Consider the following 20,859-nt stretch of genomic DNA (forward strand, 5'->3'; position numbering starts at 1 on the left):
CCACAGGAAAGCTTGTATGGATGTGAGCTCATCTAAGAAACCAGAGGTAGTTATTGAGATTTCTATTTCAACCATGACTTTAATGGAAAATAAGAGCATCTGCACACTCCAATTCTGTGACCCTCTTCAGCAAGAAATTACCTTACTATTATTGGAAATTTTCTATCAGTGCACTGAATGTTGAATTTTAGCTCCAGCTCCTCCAATAAGCCTTTATCTGATTATGGTTTCAAGTATGATTAAACTGGTTAAAATTCTGCTTTTATTCACTCTGGTTTAAGTTGAGATAAATTGAGTTTTTGCCCTTCTATGAACAAAACCTGTTGCAAACCTTTTATGTTTCAAGTTACAGTATACAGTATGTTCTCATATACACAGCAGTTTAAATCACACAGAAAACTATAAATGCTTTCTTCAGTTTACAATAAAAAATACCAGCAAGGCTGTGCCAACTGTGAATTTATGCAGCAGTGACATAATATCCTGCTGATTTTCAACAACAGGATGTCAGAAACAGGAAAAGCCAAACATTTTAATCTCTGGAGGAGTTAGCATGCCCGGCTGCTTCCTGCAAAATTACTGTCCCTGTTCCCTGAACACAAATCTGTACACAAAAATGTACAATGCATCTGTATTACAGAAATGTCCTATCTTACAATAAGTCTTAAAGTAGGATTTTGAAGGATTTTTTTCACAATTTGTTATTACAGAAGAGATTAAGTTAGGTTGTAAACAATTACCCCCACCCCCAAAATTCCTAAATATCCTAACTGCTAATTAGTGTGGTTTCCAAACAGTTAAGATATGATCGATAAATCTTTTAGCAAATGTTAGTTGCCATATTTGTCATCCATTGTGTAAATATATAAGCAGTCATACAGATTAAACAAGTTAGCTAACACTACTCTTAGCTCCAGTTAGCTAACATCACTATTAGCGAACACTACCGTCAGCTACTGTAGTGAACAATCCCATTAAGTGCTGTGGTGAACACTACTGTTAGTGAACATTACTGTTAGCTACTATGGTGAACACTATTGTTAGCTACTGGAAGTGAACACTACCGTTAGCTACATAGCGAACATTACTGTCAGTTACTGTTACTGAACACCACTGTTAGCTATTGTTAGTGAACACTATTGTTAGCAACTGTAGCAAACAGTATCATTGGCTCCTGTAGTGAATACTACTGTTAGCTACTATTAGCAAGCATTATGTCAGCTACTGTAGCGAACACTACTATTAGCTACTGTTAGCGAAAATTACTATTAGCAGCACTATTAGAAAACAGAATTGTTTTCAAAGTGCAGTAAATATAATAACTTTTAGTCTTGTGTACGTACATTTTGGTTTGTTTATGTGACAACAGTTAACAGTTTTAGTGACGATAACAACAGACAGTGCTTTAGTTTCCTCTGCTACAAAGATTTTCTTGGTCTTCAGATTTTCCTCCACCTGTGAGATTATTTCTGTCTCTGAGGAACATTTGCAGCTGTATAAAAACATCAATCTTCAGACTGGGGCTGGGTAAAGTCCTTGAAACACCAACGTTATGTAGGATGGAGCCTGTCTACTGTCTGAATTCGTGATAGAGCAGATTAAACAGAAACTGACAGCAGCGATGTGGAGGTGGAGGTTTGAGAACTTACTGTTTTCTATCAGTCTCTAAATGTCACCTTGAGGGGGACACGTGTGTTTTACATCTCACCCTGCTCAGTGGCCGACGGTGTAACGGTGTGTTTGCACAGTGTGTGAAAGTGTGTAAGCGTGGTGTGAGGCGGCCAGCAGCAGCAGCAGAAAAAGAGCATTTATGCTCTGAATGATGATGATAATGTGATGAGCACTTTGTGCTCCCTGAATGGCAGTGATGAGCCACCATTAAGTCACTGCCATTAACCATCTCAGAGAGTCAAAGGGCAGACGAAACCAGAGCTGACACCCACACGAGAGGCAGAGGACAACGAAAACTACATGTATCTGACAGGCTAATACGTGCTAATTACTAACTTGCCAAGCTGAACACAAAGTTTATTTTTATTTTAAGTGTTTATGCAGTTGTTGTGTTATTATACCACCCATTTTATTTATGCCTTTGCATACGGAGGATCAGGATGAACAGGAAACACAGATGGACTCTCAAGGAACAATTTAACCATTTAAAGGCACAAAGAGGCCAACAGATTTTCTAGCATGTAGCATAATTTACCATGTTTTGTCCACTGTAAGGGGACCTCAGAGAGCACTTTACAATGTTTTGACCACCTTAAGGAGCACTTTATCACATTTTATCTACCCTAGGAGCATCCATGAGGGCACTTTTGCGTTGTTTTTTCAGACATGGGGTTGGGGTTGATTGATTTTCCCATCGGCTGTGATTATTTTTTGTGATGGTTCCAGGTGGAAATTTGTGATTACTAATGTTAAAATAGAATGTGAAATATATTTAACTGATTCTCGCCCTCTAGATAAATCTACAATTTGAATTGGATCACTGATGCTTATTATCCTGCAGACAAATACTGCTGTGAATATATGCAATCATTACAGTTTACTAAATGCAATTGCATGTATATTTATAAATATATGAACAGATTTTACAAAATTTACATTCTGATGTTATAAACTATCAGAATAAATGCATTAATCTTGTAGTCTCATATCTATCATTAAAGTTGTTAAAATCCGGCTGTTTAATGTTTTATAAACGCTTTCAAACTTCATCAAAGAATTTAAAAAGAATTTAACCAGTTAATTTGGTTAATAAGTCATTTACCCTGAATATTATTTAATATTATTGTTTGTTTATTTACTATAGTTCAGAAATAGCCTGATTAAATGAGATCATTCTCAGTATTTCGTCCTGCTGCAGCTACAGGCATGAACATTACCAGTTTTCTAAATGTTCCCTGTGAAACTAATTCTTTTTAAAGGACAGCAGGAGGTGATGTCCGTCTGTCAGCTTCACTTCACGTTGTTTATTGTGGTTGTCACGTGAGGCCGACAGCCAATCACAGCCGCGTTCTGCAACCGCACAGCGTGTCATCTTGTTACACACCAACGGCCAATCAGCGATGTCAAGACAACCATAATAAGACAGGAAACTGAGTTATGTATTCTTCAAAATAAAAGCATGAAATTGTGTTTCCTTGACAAGAAACGTGACCAGAAGTGATTAGCTGTGTAAAAACACAAAAATACATAAATATGGAATCACAGAGACACAATGGGACAGGACATAAGTGAATACAATTACCTATGATGGCTATAATTAAAGCGTCTCTCAGTGCAATAATCAGATTACTCTTCCAGGTAAATTTCTCTAATCTCACTTTGGCTGTTTTTTATTACACCAAAAGCATGTAATTAAATATATTCATTAGCATTAGTGTTATGTCAAAGCTTGACATGCTGCTTGTCATCAGGATCCATTCAGCTAAAAAGAGTCAGAATAACACTTTAAAGAAGTCCTTCATTCAATAGGGAAACGGTGGAATAAATGAGTAGGTTGTGAATTACTGCGCCCATATGGTCATTTTTATCTGATATAAAGACTGAGTGAGTTGCATTTATATCATTGCATTTAAGCATGTTTGGTTTTCTTTTCATTAGGAAGGACGAGAGGCTCTGATCATTATTACACTGTTGTTTTATTCATTATTAAATGTAGGCTGTTGACCTCATTTTTTGAGGAGGTCTGTCATGACAGGTCTTGTTGGATGATACAGTCTTAGAAATGATTGTGATAAATAACATTTTTGTCATTTCAAGACCATTTTATAGCACTCGTATAATAATAGCACAAGGTAAACAATGATGTACAATAAGCAGGACATTGTTGCAAAATAAACCCTGACAGGGTGGTGCAGGTATTTATATATTATATATATATATATATATATTTATATATTTATTTTGCAATAATGAACTGCTCACTGTTTTAAATCTTGTTTATTACTTGGCTACTGACTTTAATAAAACAACAATTGGACACAAAATATTAATTTAAACATAATTTTATTGATTTATTTTTATTTATTCATTTATTTATTTGCTCCTACAGAGTGTATGATCGGAACTGTGTCCATATCACTGCTCTGGACAGCATAGCAATGGTCTGTTATTCAGAAATACCTTTGAATTCTGTAATTGACCAATCAGAATCATGTATTTAGAAGCTGTGGCAATAATAGTATAATAATAATCCATGATAAAATATTCAGACATTGAAATTGGAAAGTGGAAAAATAGGCCCAATCAATTTTACTTAAAATATCCCAAATATTTTTGTTTGTTTGTTTGTTTGTTTTCCTACTCTCAATGATTTACTGCTTTCAGTGGGGAAACACACAATTTCATTTCATCTTTACATATAAATATTTTTTTTGTACTTCCACAAAGGGGTCAGAAAATCAGTATTTTATGCTTTCATCAAAAATCAATCAAGCAAGCATTATTTGTATAGCACCTATCATAGCCTACAAGTTACAGGAATTCAAAGATACTAAGACACAACATGTGAGTATGATAACGGTGTGAAATAAAAACTATACATGAAAATACAAATAGAGAATATACAAAAGAAAATGACATAGTTGACAGTGACATACAATAAAATAGATTTAACAATAATAATGACAATATTATTAAAAATAAGATTAAATAAAATCTAAACAAAAACGTAGATAAAATAGATTTAAAGGGGCAAAACTAAATTTAAACAAATACAAATTATAAAAGGGATAAGAACAAAACAATACAGATAATAATAAAATGACAGATAAATCAAAGTAGTTACAAAAAATAAGTACAATTATTGTCTAACTCAGTCTAAATCAAGAGGTAGGTCTTTTAAAAACACTCCAGCTCAGGCAAACCGCTCAGGCTTTTAATTTGAAAGACCTCGCCGGAACTCTCAGTGTACTTCCTCTCCACCTTGACAGGTAAGAGGCTCAACAACATGCTGTGGATTTAATACCGTCTGTCCGGCGGCCAGTACGCGGCTGGCGCTCGGTCTCTCTCTCGGCAGGTGTTTCCTCGGTTGTCTCGCGCTGTCCTCGTCGTCACGATGTCTTTGATGATGTGCTCGGCGACGCCGTGTGGAGCGCGTGCCTCTGATCCACACGGTGGATTATTGATCAGATTATAGATCGATCGCATGTGCAGAGAGGGAAGTACACCTCCCGCGACCTGAGGAGGAGAGAGGCGGACAGCACGGCGGTTTACACGTTGTACGGTGAGTGGGTTTATATTATCGGTTGATTAGAGGAAATGCAAACACTATAAGTTATAACTCGGCTGGTTAAACGTTAAAAAAATGGTTAAAAATTCAACATAATATGTATCAGAGCCTGAGCAATACTGGATTTCTGGGGCCGAGAGTGATTAAAAAAAAAAAAGTATAGTATAGTAAAAAAAAAAAAATCTGATATGTATGTATTAAACTTTTTTTTTTTTTTAACAAAAATATAATGTAGAATATATCCCCCAAAAAAATCCCTAAAATGTGGCTATCAAACAAAAATAGGTAATTGAAGAAGAATATTTTAGAGTTTAATAAACTTTATTGTCTATAATAATATTAAAGATTATCAATCAAAGAAAATCAATTAATAATATATCATAATATAGATACTGTGAATGAAAAAAAACACAAACGGAGCATAATATATGTATATATTAAACCTGAATCAAGAAAAATCATAGAATACTGCCTCTAAAGCTGACAAACTAAAACAATCTCCACCATGTTTTATATATTAAAAAAAAAGAAAAAAACGTTTTCATATAGGACAACACATATGCAAATACTGATATAGATCCATAGGCCGATATTCTGCTGACAATATCAGTGGACCGATATATTGATCATACCCCAATAATTGCAATTAATTAAATTTAAACAAAGAAAACCCAAACGAAACAGCTTGAATTAAGCAAAAGGATCATACATACATAAAATGCTGCCTATGAAACTAAGAAAATCAGCATTATGTTGTGTAAAAACATATAGGACAACATATATGTTGCTCTTGATACAACTCGTATACTTTGCAGTGAGAGAACAATAGATGGTTGAGGCAGCGAGGGTTGAGACCGTCTCTCCACATGTTGATGTTGACTCATGAACTGTCGCTGGCACACCTGATGGGTGAACCAGTTCTCTGCTGTGGTTCCTCGTTGTGTTTGTCCAGTGGTTGGAGGCGGCTGGAGAATCACAGAGCAGCTCCGTCTGTTCAGAGACACACCACTAATCTCATCAACGCACTGCTGAGCTCTGACCTGAGGGCTCGCTTATCAACACAGATTCAGGAACATTTGTTTAAAGACAGATATGTAAAACTTTAAAGCCAAGCTGCTGGTCATTGTACGAGCTATAAAATGTTTGAAATTAGATCCAAACCAGTGTGTGATTTTTGAGACTGATGCTGATACTGATTTAAGTGGGGGGAAATTTCATAGATTACCGACACGGTGGCTGATATGAATTTTTAGACCTTTTCAGTGTGGATTGGGTTCCCATTATGAATATGCAAAAGAACCCAGAAGGCTGCTTTCTTTAGTAAAGTAATATTCTTTAACATGTTAAAGAATATTTAATGCCCCCTCAACGATAATGAATGAATGTTAAATAATTTAACACAGACATTGTCAACCAAACCTAGAAATCAACATTGAGAAAATAAATAAAGAAGAAATAAATAGCTAAATAAACCTCAGAATCAGTTAATTGCAGACTATTTTTATTCTGTTTGTCATTTGACTAAGTCCCGCCCCTTTTGGCTCTGTGATCCAATTACAGTTGAGGAAACTTGGAATCCACACAAAGGTTTAATGTAAAAACAAAGATAATGTGTAAGATAATAAGATATAACACAAATCGTAAAAACAAACCAATAATCAGTAACACAGGGTGGATGCCAGCTGTGAGCCTGTGGGTCAGCTTATATATCCAGAACACGTGAGCTGCATCTTCCTGACAATCAGACTCCGCCCACCAGACTCCTGGCAGAAGAAACATGCTCAGAGGGTCATCACACCGTACACGGTTACATCTTACGTTAACTAATGTTACCAAAGTGCTAGCTAACTATCAAATTAATGTTGGCAAAACACTGGCTAATTAGCTAGCTAATGATTGCTATAGATTAACTAGTTAATTAGCTGGCTTTGCTAACACTGGTAAACTTAACATATAATATATGTCACTTTTACAGCTCCTGCAGCAACTTCTTCAATATTTGGTTGTCTTTTCAGCACAGACATAGGCATAGAAGAGGAAACGGGGTCAAATGACCCTTCCTAAGTCCTGCCCAATTTTTCCTTTGTGCTCCAGTGACAGTTAAGTAAACTTGATCCCACTGGTCAACTTTCTTCATTCCTGAAAAGAAAACCAAATTGTGAAGATGGTTAAAAGACGTTACTGGGGGACCTGTAAAGGCGACGTATTCATATTTTAAGATTGCTAATGTTAGCTAAATTATAACTAGCCACTTAATCTACAGCTGCATCAGTCATTAGCCAGCTAATTAGCTAGTGTTTTGCTAACATTAGCTAACTTAGGATGTGATTGTATATTATTTTTTCCAGGAAAAGGAGAAAGCTGAATGAGGTAGGCTACCAAGTTTTTTCAACTGCTATTGGTTCACAGAGCAAAAGGTCGCGGGGCTTAGGAAGGGTACGTTAGGGGCAGGTTGTAAAACAAGTAAAGCTTTTTGGCATTTACACCTGTAAGGGAGCTTCTCTTCCCCTCGTTAATGTTCCTCATTGTGCTAAGTCTAAATCACCTCAAGCATCGTTTTCTGGATTACATTAGAAGAAAGAGAATTTGGACATTTTTTATTTAAAAAACGACTCAAAATGATTAATCAATTATCTAAATAGTTGGCAATTAATTTAATAATTGATTAATCGTTGCAGCTCCACGTGATACATTCGGTAAAAATAGCAGTTGTCATATCAATGCATAACAGACAACATACAAGCTGACATATCTATGATCGGCCCTTATTGGCCAATAATATCAGTCGGCTCGAGTTAAATTCTATTTTTATCTAGAGCTTTTTTGATATTTGGAGATTTACCAGGTAAGACCAGCCAAACAAAAGACTATAAGTGATGGCTGAATGTCCTGCACCTTGGACAGCTCTGCCTGCCAGACGTTGCCTCTGTCCACCTGATTTAATTTTAGTTCCCATTGTCAGTCAGAGGCAGTGCTCCCAGCCTCCCCAGCTGCCGGTTACGTAATATCAGCCCGCCGTGGACCGCCACAGTTTACTGAGCAGCAGAAGGGGGAAACTGAGGCGAAACTGAGCACGGAGGATACTGAAGGAGGCCAGATTACAATGTTACATAAGGGATGTTTTCCTTCCACTTGGCTGGGGTGATGCAGATGATGGTGGTCCAGAAATAGGTCTGAGTGAAGGAGGACGTGATGCTGCACAGCACAGCTCACACTATATTTACCTACAGATGGAGTGCACAGAGCAGACTGGTAATGCACACTGAGGATCCGTTTATAGAGACAATACGTGGGTTTAATGCAGCACAGGTTGGACTTTGTCACTAATATCCTGTGGTAAATGTTCCCAGTAATGTTCATTGTGCACGGCGGTGTGCACACAATATCAGATTGAAGGACGGACATGCCAGTCTAATGTCTTTTCAGAGAGGTGGAGGGGAAACGTCTGATAGCTTTCCCTCCGGTTTACCTCATCAGCAAAGTGCACAGTAGCATTACACGCTTCATTAGGCAGCGTCGCTCTGTTTTAGATTTGTTATTGTGAATTTCATTACAGGCAGACATATCTAATAAACCTGAGGCAGAAATGGATGGTGGAAGCGAACGGACAGTCTGACTTGTTAATTCCAGGAGCAGATTTTCACACTGTTAGAGAAGCTGGAAGTGGATTGTAAGTGGATTGTAGATATTATGTAATGCAGCTGGAGGTGAACTTTTTATATTTGCTAAAGTTGTGATATATTTGGAACGTGTGATTGATTTTTCTAACATATGGCAGCCGTATGATGGCAGTGATATATGATGTGAGCTGGTGTGAGTCGACACTGACAACTTTCATCCATCACAAGTGATTCAAAGATCTTTATATATCACAGGACAGAAAATCCCTCCTTGTCACGCTGCTCAAGATGGGTTGAAAACTGTCATCGATTTCAAAGCAGATGTTTTGCAACAAAAGGGTGGGAATCTCACAATTTGTTTGATTTGCGATTCAGTGTGTTACATTGCGATTATATGATGATTATCAATTCATCTTTGTGCTGTCAGGGGTGTCAAACTCAGTTTCATCCTGGGCCGCATCAGCATCACATCAGCGTGTATCTTCCTCATGCACCGCTTCGAAAATGCACCAATTAAAAAATACTGTTAACAATTGAGAAATTTCTTTAGCCACAACGAAGCCGACTTTCACTGCTGCATAAATTTTTGCTGTGACTAGGGATGCGCCAGACCAGAATCGTCCCTGACTGGTGACTGGCGCTGGTCACAGACACACACACACACAGAAGCATGTTTGCAGGAAGTCAACAGAATAAAGAGAAGACAGACTACAAAGAGACAGAGCAGCTGATGGTGTCGCCGAGCAACGGTAGACTTTCTAGCTCTTCAGGCTAATGTTAGCCAGCTGCAGACTAGTTCAAATCTCAGCTCCTGTTCTGGCTGAAGAATAAACAACTTGTGTTGATGCATCTCCTCAAACATTTTTTTTAAATTCAGACTCGTTTAACTTCTGCTTCTGTTTTTCTTACTGCAAAGTTTTACTACAGTAAACTGTTGCACTGCGTCTCTGTCTCTCATAAAATTGCCTTGATTTTGCACCAACTTTGCTTTTCTTGGGTATTTTGCCTGGCTGCTACTATTAATGTTACTAGCGATTAGATGATGCGAGTGTGCAGATAATAAAATGTGGACGGATTCTGGAACCTGTAGTTTGTGGATAGAACTGAACCACACAGATTATATTCTTTGCAAGCTCTCGTGCGCCAGATAAAATGAGGTGCCAGGCCGGATTCAACCGGCGAGCCTTGAGTTTGACATGTACGTGATTTATTTTTTCTCACTGTTTGACTACTTGATGCTTTTTTTATTGCCTTTAATCACTTTATTTGATTGGAAAGCTGAAGTGAGGACAGGAAAGGGGGAGAGAGAGAGAGAGGGGATGACACACAGCAACAAACAGGTGATCATAATGTCGATAATTACTATTAAATTTCCAATTATTGACTTTCCTGCAGTCGATTCATAATCTTTAACCCTTTAAAAAATGTACCCATATTGTGCACTGATCATGTATTGTGTGACTTTAATTCTGATTTTTGAACCTTTTTACTATTATCACATTTAAAATCATATTTTCATCATTAAAAGCTTATGAAAGCAAAATATTTCTAACAGCCCACATTTTTGAAATAATACTTAAGTTTGTTAAGTTTATTTATTGTTATTTGTTTGTTGGTTTATTTAACAGGTAGTCTAGTCTCTGGACAGATGTAAGAAAGTCACCCTAAAAACAGAATATAAGATTGAAATTATCATTTATTTAACATTTATAAGCATGCAGAACAATAATAAAAATAAAAGAGGATCATATTGTGAGATACCCTAACCTCCACATGCAACACAGGGGCTCATAATACAGCACATGCAAAACAAATTAATAAATAATGTTGATAGAAACAGACTAAAGACAACATTGTGCTGCTTTGTTCAACACCCACTAAACACGCCAACATGCAGAGCAGAGGCACAGATATGACAAGCAGGACAGTATATAAGCCAACTTTCTTCTTTTTCATGCTTAAGTTTAAAGAGCCAAATGTGATTAACATGCAGCGCTGCAAGAAAGCATGTGAGAAATTTTCTCTCCATATGTTTTTGAGAAAATGCAGCTCTTAAAATCTTGTTACAGTTACTGCGGTTTGATTAAATACTTCAGCCTCCGCTTTCAAAATCTCCTCTTTGACAACATGTGATGGGAATTGTGTTGTTATGTGTGGGTTTGCTTTGCATGAAATTAATTAAAACCGCATGATAATACGCTATGAAAGATAACCACACAGATCAAAAGAGAGCTCATGCAGAGCTCTCTTTTGATCTGAGATATTTGTTTTGTCAAAAAAAAAAAAAAACAGTGTAATAACAGTATTAATCTTTTTGTATGATAATGTCAAGAAACTCTTTGTACATGTAGTGCTTGAGGGAGCCGCAGTAGCACTGCAGGAGCTGTGGGCCGCATCCTAATAAACTGAGATGACTGCAGTGGGAGCTGTGAAAGCCAGACATAACACAAACATCACAATTACATAATCCCTAAATTTGCAGTCGGCTCTGAAATTCTACAATGCAGCTCTGAAAGTTAAACAGTAAACTACTCATTTATGTGATAAGCTGCCATTCATGAAATTATTATCAACAAATGTCATGCGTTGGAAGACTCGACATACATAAACCAAAGAACTGTCTTTTAAATAACACTTTTAATCACTCGTCCACTGAGACAGACTAAAGGGCAGCAACAACTACACTGATAAATTCTCCTGGTGATCAGCCAAGACAAACCTGTAGCACATAAATGAACTTTGGGGATTAATTAAACTCAGAGTGGAGAAAAACAGAATCAGAAACCTACATAAATTAGCTGTTAAACAAGATATGGGGAAAAATTGCTAACAAGCAGAGACACAATAACAGACACGACGAACATTAAACGAATAAATGTCAGGGTGAATAACTGTGAGTGGATGTGAATAACTGTAATGGAGGCGCAGAAGAAATGAATGAATGTGTCTGCGTCGGATAAACAACAATTGAAACGGGAGACGACGGAAGAACTTTGAACATTAATCAGATCATCTTTGCAGCGCTGTTCAGCAGCTGAACGGTAACTGAGAGGCATTTCTGTCTTAGTGGTGATTGATTTGATGCATGCAGTGTTTTGCAAATCCTTTTCGACCTATATTTAATCGAATATAGTACAAAGACAAGATATTTAATGCTCAAACTGATTAACGTTATAGTTTTTTTTTTTTTTTGTAAATATACACTCAGTCTGAATTTGATGTTTGCAACATGTTACCAAAAAGTTGGAAAAGGGGAAAACAAAAAACTGGAAAAGCCGCAGAAAGCTCAAAAAACATGTTTGGAGTGTTTTAGCAGGCATCAATTTCAGTATGAGTGTAGTTTGAACACTAAATATCTTAAATAAAATAAAACATAAAATAAATAAATATATTGTCTAAGTATCATCATCAGTTGAATACAAGTCAAAAAGTTTTTGTTTTACACACTGTCTCAACTTTGTTGGGGGTTGTACTCATTGAATAATTTTTCTACACATGAATGGTTTTCAAAGTATATTTCATTACTTATCTGTATCATAATCTTTTCTAACACATTATCAGAGCATAATTTCTTATTAATCCTTGTGAATAAAGACTGTGAGAGGACAATAACTATCCACAGTGATGTACTAGAGGAAAAGAAACATCTTTTTCATTTGATGAACAACCTCAACTAAAGGTGTAACAGTTAAGTGATATTCGTTCATTCATTTACGCAGTTCTGTCAGATGATTAAAAAAATCAGGTCATCAGGCTGACGGTCCACCCGTGTGTTTACCTGTTAGCCTCAAAATCTCCAGGAAGATTGAAAGTCCTCCTCAGAATCAGTGAGGGTCGTCCTGGATTACAGAGATGCTGACATCTTCCATCGACACTGAATTAAATATTTATTTATTTAACCTTTATTTAATCATTGAAATTAAGAATCTCTTTTTCTAGGGAGACCTGACCAAGACAGTAATCAGCAAAAACACAAAGGGAGAGAATACACAAAAGGTATTTTTATTCCTCTGTGTCGGTAATATCCATGGCTGGAGACGTTTTGTTTTTGGGTTGTCTATCTGTCCATCCCATTCTGAGAATGCTGTGATGCAAGTTTGAATCTCTTTAAATTTAATGCCCATGTCCACTTGGACTCTAGGATAAAGTGATTAGCTTAGCTTTTGGTGGCCAAAGTTCAAAGTCAGTGTAACCTTAAGTCCGTCCATCCCATTCTCATAATCATGACATCTCTAGAAGGCTTTGACGGAATTTCTTTAAACTTGCCACAAATGTCCACTTGGACTCGAGGATGAACTCATGAGAAGTTCAAGACCACTGCAACCTCATGTCCATCCCATTCATATGAAAGCAAAATCACCTGAAGGGACTTTCATTACATCTGACACGAGTGTCCATTTGGACTCAAAGATGAAGTGACTAGATTTTGGTGGTCAAAGTTCAAAGTCTCTGTGATTCAAAGTCCATCTGTCCATATCTCAAGAATGCATCGTTAGAATTTCTTCAAACTGGACGCTAACGTCCTCCTGGATTCAAGGATGATCTAATTAAATTTTGATGATCAAAGGTGAAAGTTCACTCCACGTCTCTCCCATTCTCGTGAACACGATATGTCAGGAACACTTGGAGGGACGTTCATTACATCTGGCACAAATGTTCACTTGGACTCATGGATGAACTGAGGGGGTCAATGGCTGAGGTCAGTGTGACCTCACAAAACGTTTCTGGTCATAATTCCAGGATTCACTCACTAATTTTGACAAAATTTCACACAAATGTCTAGCGGGACAAAATGATGAGGTGAGGACATTTTATTTCCAAAAGGTCAAAGGTCAGCTTCACTGTGACAGCAAAATGCTCAGCTCTCTATCAGTCCAATGTAAAAATAGTCTCTAAGTGAAGACATCATCAACATAGTGATGAAAAATACAATGAATACATTTTGTTAAAGCCCTTTAAAATACTGTACATATATTATACAGATATGGATGTAAACTGTAGCTTGACAGGTTGGTGGAAGCTCACAACTGCAAGGCAGTTATTCCAGTTTCAATTTCTGCACTTTGGCACTTTTATGTGTAATAAAGACATGGGTAGTGTGACTTTATATTATACATTATAATTAAGGCTGTAGTGGTAAAGTCAGAGGTGGGTATGAACTGTTTATTTCCCCTTGTTGGTTTCAGTTGATCTGAAAATAAATGAGTTAATTCTCCGGCTCATTTTAAAGAGGTGGGTTTACACCCCACTATGTCTCTGATTATAATATATAAAAACCCAGCGGCGGCCTGGTGTCCGCTCACAGGCACTTTTGAGAAGGGAACTTTCACTCAGACATGATGGATGTTGTTTGTTTGGCGTGCTGTTGCCAACAAAGATGATTTACGTTGCTGACCTTTTGCCTCGGCATTACCGAAAAAACAATTTGACACGGCTGCTGTGGAAATGGAGCTGCTGAGTGCTGCGTGACGCGGACAGAGACCGCCTGCCTCCTCTCTGTTAACGTCTCTGTTACCTCGTTAGTTAATTTATGATCCTCGCTCTGCTTTATTTTTTCTTCTTAACACAGACAATTGATGACAAATTAATCCTGAGTGTGTAACATCAGTGTGTCCCTCTAGAGGACTGTAGGGTGGAGGCGAGGTGGAGGACTGATCGTGACAGCAGCTGGTACTTGAAGTTCAAAATGGAGGGTTAAATTGCCGCTGCTGCCTGACAGATGTTTGAGTGTGTCTGCTGATTAAAGCTTCCGGCTGACCTTGTTGGACCTTAACAAGCTCGTAGCAAGGGACAAGCAAGGGTCCAAATTGATATTTTTTATTCACCAATGAATGAACGACTATTTCAGTTTGACAGGAACAGCGCTTATTAATAACACTTCTGAAAATACGCCAGTGTTAACCTGAAAGGCTGATTTTCATCTGTAGTCACCAGGCAGACAATAGTGAAAGTACGGACATTAAGAATAAAAGCAGAAAATAAAGTAGTAGCAGTGAAAATATAAGAATACAAACAGAGTCTACACTACATAGAAAAATTTCTTATAATGCACAAAATCAACAATAACATGACAACAATCAACAAAATGTCTGACAACACAGTCATCACTTAACTGTAATGCAGCCTTAAAAACCAAGAAAAGACAAGAGTTATGACATAACGATATCCAACATTTAAGACGATATCTCTCATATTACTGTAAAATATAATATTGGTATATTGCCCAGGCCTAGATATAATGTATAGATTTTTAAGATGTGATGTATTGATCATGATGAAATGAGCAGGTTGGACACGTTTGTCCCTGCAGACATGATACTGTGAGGCCACAGCAGGAGGCAGCCTGGACGGACACGATGGAGGAGGCTGCCAGTCAGCTCGAGAGAGACCACGTCCACAGCGTCTACGACAAGATCGCTCCGTATTTCAACGACAGCCGCTATAAAGCCTGGCCCAAGGTGCGACAGTTCCTGCTGGACCTGCAGCCCGGGAGCATCGTCGCTGACATTGGTGAGTGTCAACACTCACTCAACAGCATTTAGCCAGAGGCATTCTCCGATACTGGTGATGGAACAAACCTAATTATGGTATGTTTTTGTGGAGATCTGTACCAACATCTCTGCAGCTGGAGCTGGGCGATATTTTCCAGCCGACCATCGTCAGCCCACCCATCGGCGATTGGCGATATATTCCTCCCCCCTCCTACTTTCCTCCCGTTCTCTCAAGTCTCAGCTGGGAGCTATGATACGTACGTTCACTACATACAATAAACAAACTTAGAAAGCATCAAGAAATTAAATAGTCTCACACCTGATTTCCTTTTTAAACAGCAAAAAAACAACAATATACATTTTGAATTAAAGTGTCTCCCTTTTACCAAACTAAGATGAGCTTAATTGGCTTGTTAACGTGTAAAACATGTAAAACTCACCTAAACCGTCTCTGTTAGTCTGTTCACTCTTCCAACAATCACCGGCTGTGGTTTGGTCAAATTAAATTCCTAATTCACCATGTGAAAAGAGTGAAAAGAGTCTGACTGCAGGCTCTTTTCCTCTCACTCCTCACCCAGCTCAGTGCACTCACAGTCCAGCTGGATCAGAGTGTGCTGATGATGAGGAGCAGCGCTTGCTTTGCTCCGCAAATCATTACATTAGCAAAATAAGATGACAAATATCTGTCCCAAAAAACAGTCGGTGATGGATTCAGCCCATTGTCTCAAGGTGATATATCGGTCCGGTCGCCCAACCCCATCCCCTGTCTGCAGCATGATGATATTTAATCGAAAATCGGTATTTTGACACACATTTCACCTGTAAAATTAATCCTCCTGTGATTCAAAAATTGCAGAAGTTCTTATTGCAAATTTTAATAAAAATAGTTTGATTAATAATATTTCATTTTTTAAAATATGAAATAGTTCATATGCATTATGTACTAAACTAACAAATATATAACTTGTAGAAAAACAAATAACAAAAATAAGAAAATATGAAGAGAAGTACCTCCAATATAATCTTAATGAATAAGACGGGCAGCCTAAATGTCTGCAGTGTCTTGCCAAGGAGGTGATGAAGTCTGCAAAATTGCATTTCATTTATCCGACTGTATGTATCCACTCAGGGTGAAACACTGTCTCTTGATGTTGAACACTGTCTGCGTATGAAATGCATTTCAAATAAGCCTTTTTCTCATGCATCTAATTAAATTGTTGTCTGATGCATTGTTTTATGGGTGTTCTGTGTTAAAGTGGTGCAGATCTTTTTAATACATGTCTAATGTCTGTCTAACACATTTCTCTTGTGTTGTTCTTTCACATAACTAAGACTATAGAAGTGTAAAAAAATAGGTCGTGATTATTATTAATTATTCCGAGAGGCTTCCAGCCTACATGGGGAGTCCCTGATATATTTTCTATCACGTAAGGGGTTCTTGGATGACAGTAAATTGAAAATCTCTGCAGTAAATTTAAATTGTCTCCCCTTTAGGAGAGGGAATAAGTATTTTAAGCCACCAGTGTTGTACCTGACCGTCTTGACCTTGGCAGGTTGTGGCAATGGCAAGTACCTCCACATCAACAAGGAGGTGTTCAAGCTGGGCTGCGATGTCTGTCGCCCCCTGGTGGACTTTGCCTGGAGCCAAGGACACGAGGTCCAGATGTGCGACGGGCTGCACTTGCCTTACAGAGACGGCTGCTTCGACGCTGTGCTCTCTATCGCAGGTAAACACACACACTCACACAGATAGATGAAGGGAGGTTCAGATGTTGTTGATTCCTCCTCCCACTCGGTAACAAATCACTCCCCTCTTATGCATGAAGCCGAACGGCTGCAGCTGCCATTTGCCTCAAATTAAATGAACTCCTAATAATGATAAACATCAGTTTACCACCAGCTCATGCTGCATGGCCAACAGTGTGAAATAATTCATGTGTGTTCTCCCAACAAAAGAGCATAATTACAACAGAAGACAACAGCAGCCGCCCACACTATTAATGTGTGCCATGCAGCCATGCACAGAGTACATAATGTGTTCTGTTGACTGTGACACATCATAATGAAATTAATGCCTACTCTTGATGCATTATGATTATATATTTAATGATAATAAATTACCTTGATTAGACTTAAAACAAGGCATAATTATAGTTACACTCATAAATATTCATAATGCTTTATAATGATAACCACAACAGGTTATAAAGCAGTGGTTCCCAAACTATTTCTGGTCTGCCCCCATCCAGAAGCAGAAAAAATATTCACACAATCCCCAACCCCCAATTATTATCAATCTAGAAAGAAAGTAGTTCTGGTAGATTCTACTGCAGAAAGAAGAAATACCTGTAGATTCTACTACAGCGAGAAAATAGTTCCAGTAGATTCTACAGCAGAATTCTTGTAGATTCTACTGCAGAAAGAAAGTAGTTCTGGTCGACTTTACTTCAGAAAGAAAATAGTTCCCCTAGATTTTACTGCAGAACTAAAGTAGTTCTGGTAGATTGAACAACCATGTGCAATAAAACTTGTGCATCTTCCAACAAAAAGTAGATTCTACTGCAGAAATAACATGGTTGCATTAGATTCTACTGCAGAAAAAAAACAGTTTGAGTAGATTCTACTGTAGAAAGAAATAGTTCATACATGAAACTGCTAGTTCAACAATAGTGTGAAATAATTAATGCTCCTCCTCCAACAAAAGAGTGTAATTAGAAGCCACTCTCCACCACAATATTAATTTTTGCCCAGAGTAGATAATGTGTTCTGTTGACTGTGATACATCATAATGAAATTAATGCCTACTTCATCATCCTACTAAGTTCTGACAAATTAATATTTTTTTCACAGTCATCCATCATTTGTCCACCAAAGAGCGGCGTATTCGAGCAATAAAGGAGATGGCTCGCACCCTGCGAGTGGGCGGACGCATCATGATCTACGTGTGGGCCATGGAGCAGAAACGTCGTAAATTTGAGAAGCAGGACATCTTCGTCCCCTGGAACCCCAACCCTCACTCGCCCTCCAGCCTCAAACCCAGACGCAGGGCCACGGCTCAGAGCGTGAGCGAAGCCATAGACAACACCGACAAGCACAGGAAGGTTAGAAGCACATCCTCCGTGGCGGACGAAGAGGATCTGACATGCACCACGCCACAGCAGAGGACGCAAAGACTGTGGTTCTTCTCCAGGTCTCTGGACTCCGTGTTCGACTTTGGAAGCTTAGCCATCTCCCGCTCGTCCTCCAGAGACCTGGGCACTTTATCTTCACCCACAGGGGACAACGAGGGGAACAAGGCCAGCCAGCGAGGGAAAGGACGGGGCCTCATCAAGCAGGTCTCAAGCTTCTTTTCCCCGCCATCTGTGATTGGATCAGAGGAGGACGTCTTTGACTCGGTCACAGACCTGCACAAGGGACAAAATGATCCTGGAGGCAACAACAACAACAGCAGCACCAACAACAACGGCACAGAAAACGTCTCAGTGTCTCTATCCCAGGAGTGCGGCTCTCTGGCCCTGCCTGATCTGGTCCCCTTCCAGAAGGAGCACCTGAAGTCGTGTGGAGACGGAAGGGAAAGAGGTCCGCAGGGAAAAGAGAAGCAGGAAAGCACAAGGAGTCGTCAGGGGAGCGAGGAGCAGGTGGAGGGCTCCTGCCTGAGGTACTATCATGTCTTCAGGGAGGGAGAACTGGCAGAGCTGATAGAGAATCACGTCGAGGAGCTTCATGTCAAACACACTTACTTTGATCACGCCAACTGGTGTGTGGTGGCAGAGAAAGTTCAGTTATGGAAAATCTGATTTTAACTTTTTATTTTGCATCAAATCTGCCTCAAGTTTTAGCACTGAATCACACATTTGATTATTACTAGACTGAACTTAAAATGAAAAGTTTAAATATACAGATGTAGCCATTGTTGAAGTAACACTAAATTTCTCCACTGCTAAAATTCTCTACTGAACTGTTTGGACATTTTAATTTTTTATTCTCTTTTAGTAGTCCTGGGGCTGCATTACAGAAACTATAAATTGCAGGTCCCATCTTAACTGTTTGGTAACCATGGTAATATGAAAGAAAAGCCATTACAGATTAACCATTTCTAAATAAATGTTTCCATCCTAATTTAAGATTAATAAAAATGTTTATTTCACAAGCATCCAAATGTCCCAAAATCTTCAAGGATAACTGTTATGCTGTCCTAACTTTCTCTTCTCCACCCGTAGTTGTAGCTAACTTACTAACAGGAGTGTTAGCTAATTTTTTAAATCTGTATGGCTGCTACACAATAGATGCTGGATATGGTGGACAGCCTATGTGCTGTATCTCATGAGCAGCAGACAAAGTCTCTACTGCATCCAAATTCATCAAAAGCCATCAAGTTAGCTAACACTGTATTTAGCCACCATAATTGAATACCACCCTTAGCTACTGTTGGTGAACACTGATGTTAGCCGCTACTGGTGAAAACTACCGTTAGCTACTATTAGCGAACACTACCATTAGCTACTGTTAGTGAACACTACTGTTAGCGACTGTTAGTGAAAACTACTGTTCGCAACCACTGACAAACACTACCATTACGCTAGCTACCGTTGGAGAATACTACCGTTAGCCACCATTAGCAGACACTACTGTTAGCTACTGAATGCTACAATAGTTACATATGCTTGTTAGTAAGTTACCAACTACTACAGGTAGAAAAGTGAAAAGTTAGGACAGCTTTATTGTTATCCTAAAGTTAGGATTTAAGTTCATTTAAGATTTTGGGAAGTTAGGATGCTTGTTAAACAGACTTTTCGATATCTTAAGTTAGGATAGGAACATTTATACTAATGCTGAGTTCAATCAACTCAGGAACTTGTAATTATGATACAGAAGTTGTGAACAGAATTTGAATTTGAATGCACCATCAGGAACTGTTTATCTGAAATGCTTTATTCCTAAATCAGGTTCTAACCCTAATCACCGTGGTTTCCAAAGTTAGGATCTATAAGTTAGGATGTTTCTGTAATATGGCCCCTGGAGCCAGCTGAGTGTGTCAGACCTGTATGCATCCAGCATTGAATATTATTTTATATGGTTTTGCAGCAGCAGGGGAAAATGCACAGTATGGCGGTGTTCAACAATGGCTGTCACTGTATACAATGCCACGTTTTTTTAAAGTATTTATTTTGTTTAAATACATAAAACCAACAAGCAGTATCCAGATATCCAGTGCATGTTCTTTTAGTGTCAAGAATTGTTTTGTTTTGTTTTTTTTTTACTATTAAACCACAGCAAGCTCCAGCGCTGCTAATGATTTTAACTCCTTTAAACAAAGCATTTCTGCAGAAGGGACATGTTAAAGATGTGCACTGTTTTTCCTCTTTGGACTTTTAATATTTGCCAAAGAGGAATTTGTGAGATTACAGTATACTCTTCCATCTGCTCTTAAATGTGGAAAATTCTTAATTTATTTTGTGTCTGCCTGTTTTACAATTTGCACGTTCTTGAACTCTGAATATGACGAGCT

At 38.3% G+C, this 20,859-nt stretch overlaps 1 protein-coding gene across 1 annotated transcript; it reads left to right on the forward strand.

Moving 5' to 3' along the window:
• The first annotated feature begins 4,946 nt into the window (after nt 1-4,946).
• trmt9b (tRNA methyltransferase 9B) lies at nt 4,947-19,503 on the forward strand. Its single transcript, XM_084716387.1, has 4 exons — nt 4,947-5,233; nt 15,170-15,369; nt 16,904-17,077; nt 18,201-19,503. Exons 2-4 carry the CDS (start codon nt 15,216-15,218, stop codon nt 19,145-19,147), a joined length of 1,275 nt encoding a protein of 424 aa, XP_084572513.1. The 5' UTR covers nt 4,947-5,233; nt 15,170-15,215; the 3' UTR covers nt 19,148-19,503.
• Nucleotides 19,504-20,859: the final 1,356 nt, after the last annotated feature.

This window comes from Lutjanus erythropterus, chromosome 4 (assembly GCF_056507025.1).
Source record: "Lutjanus erythropterus isolate fLutEry1 chromosome 4, fLutEry1.hap2, whole genome shotgun sequence".
In the NCBI taxonomy this organism is placed as follows: domain Eukaryota; kingdom Metazoa; phylum Chordata; class Actinopteri; order Lutjaniformes; family Lutjanidae; genus Lutjanus; species Lutjanus erythropterus.

Bases quoted from the DNA above. Each gene is read 5' to 3' on its own strand.
- trmt9b (XM_084716387.1), top strand. From the start codon at position 15,216: ATGGAGGAGGCTGCCAGTCAGCTCGAGAGAGACCACGTCCACAGCGTC. The intron at 15,370-16,903 runs GTGAGTGTCAAC...TGACCTTGGCAG, and splicing joins GAGCATCGTCGCTGACATTG to GTTGTGGCAATGGCAAGTAC. The intron at 17,078-18,200 runs GTAAACACACAC...TTTTTTTCACAG, and splicing joins CGCTGTGCTCTCTATCGCAG to TCATCCATCATTTGTCCACC.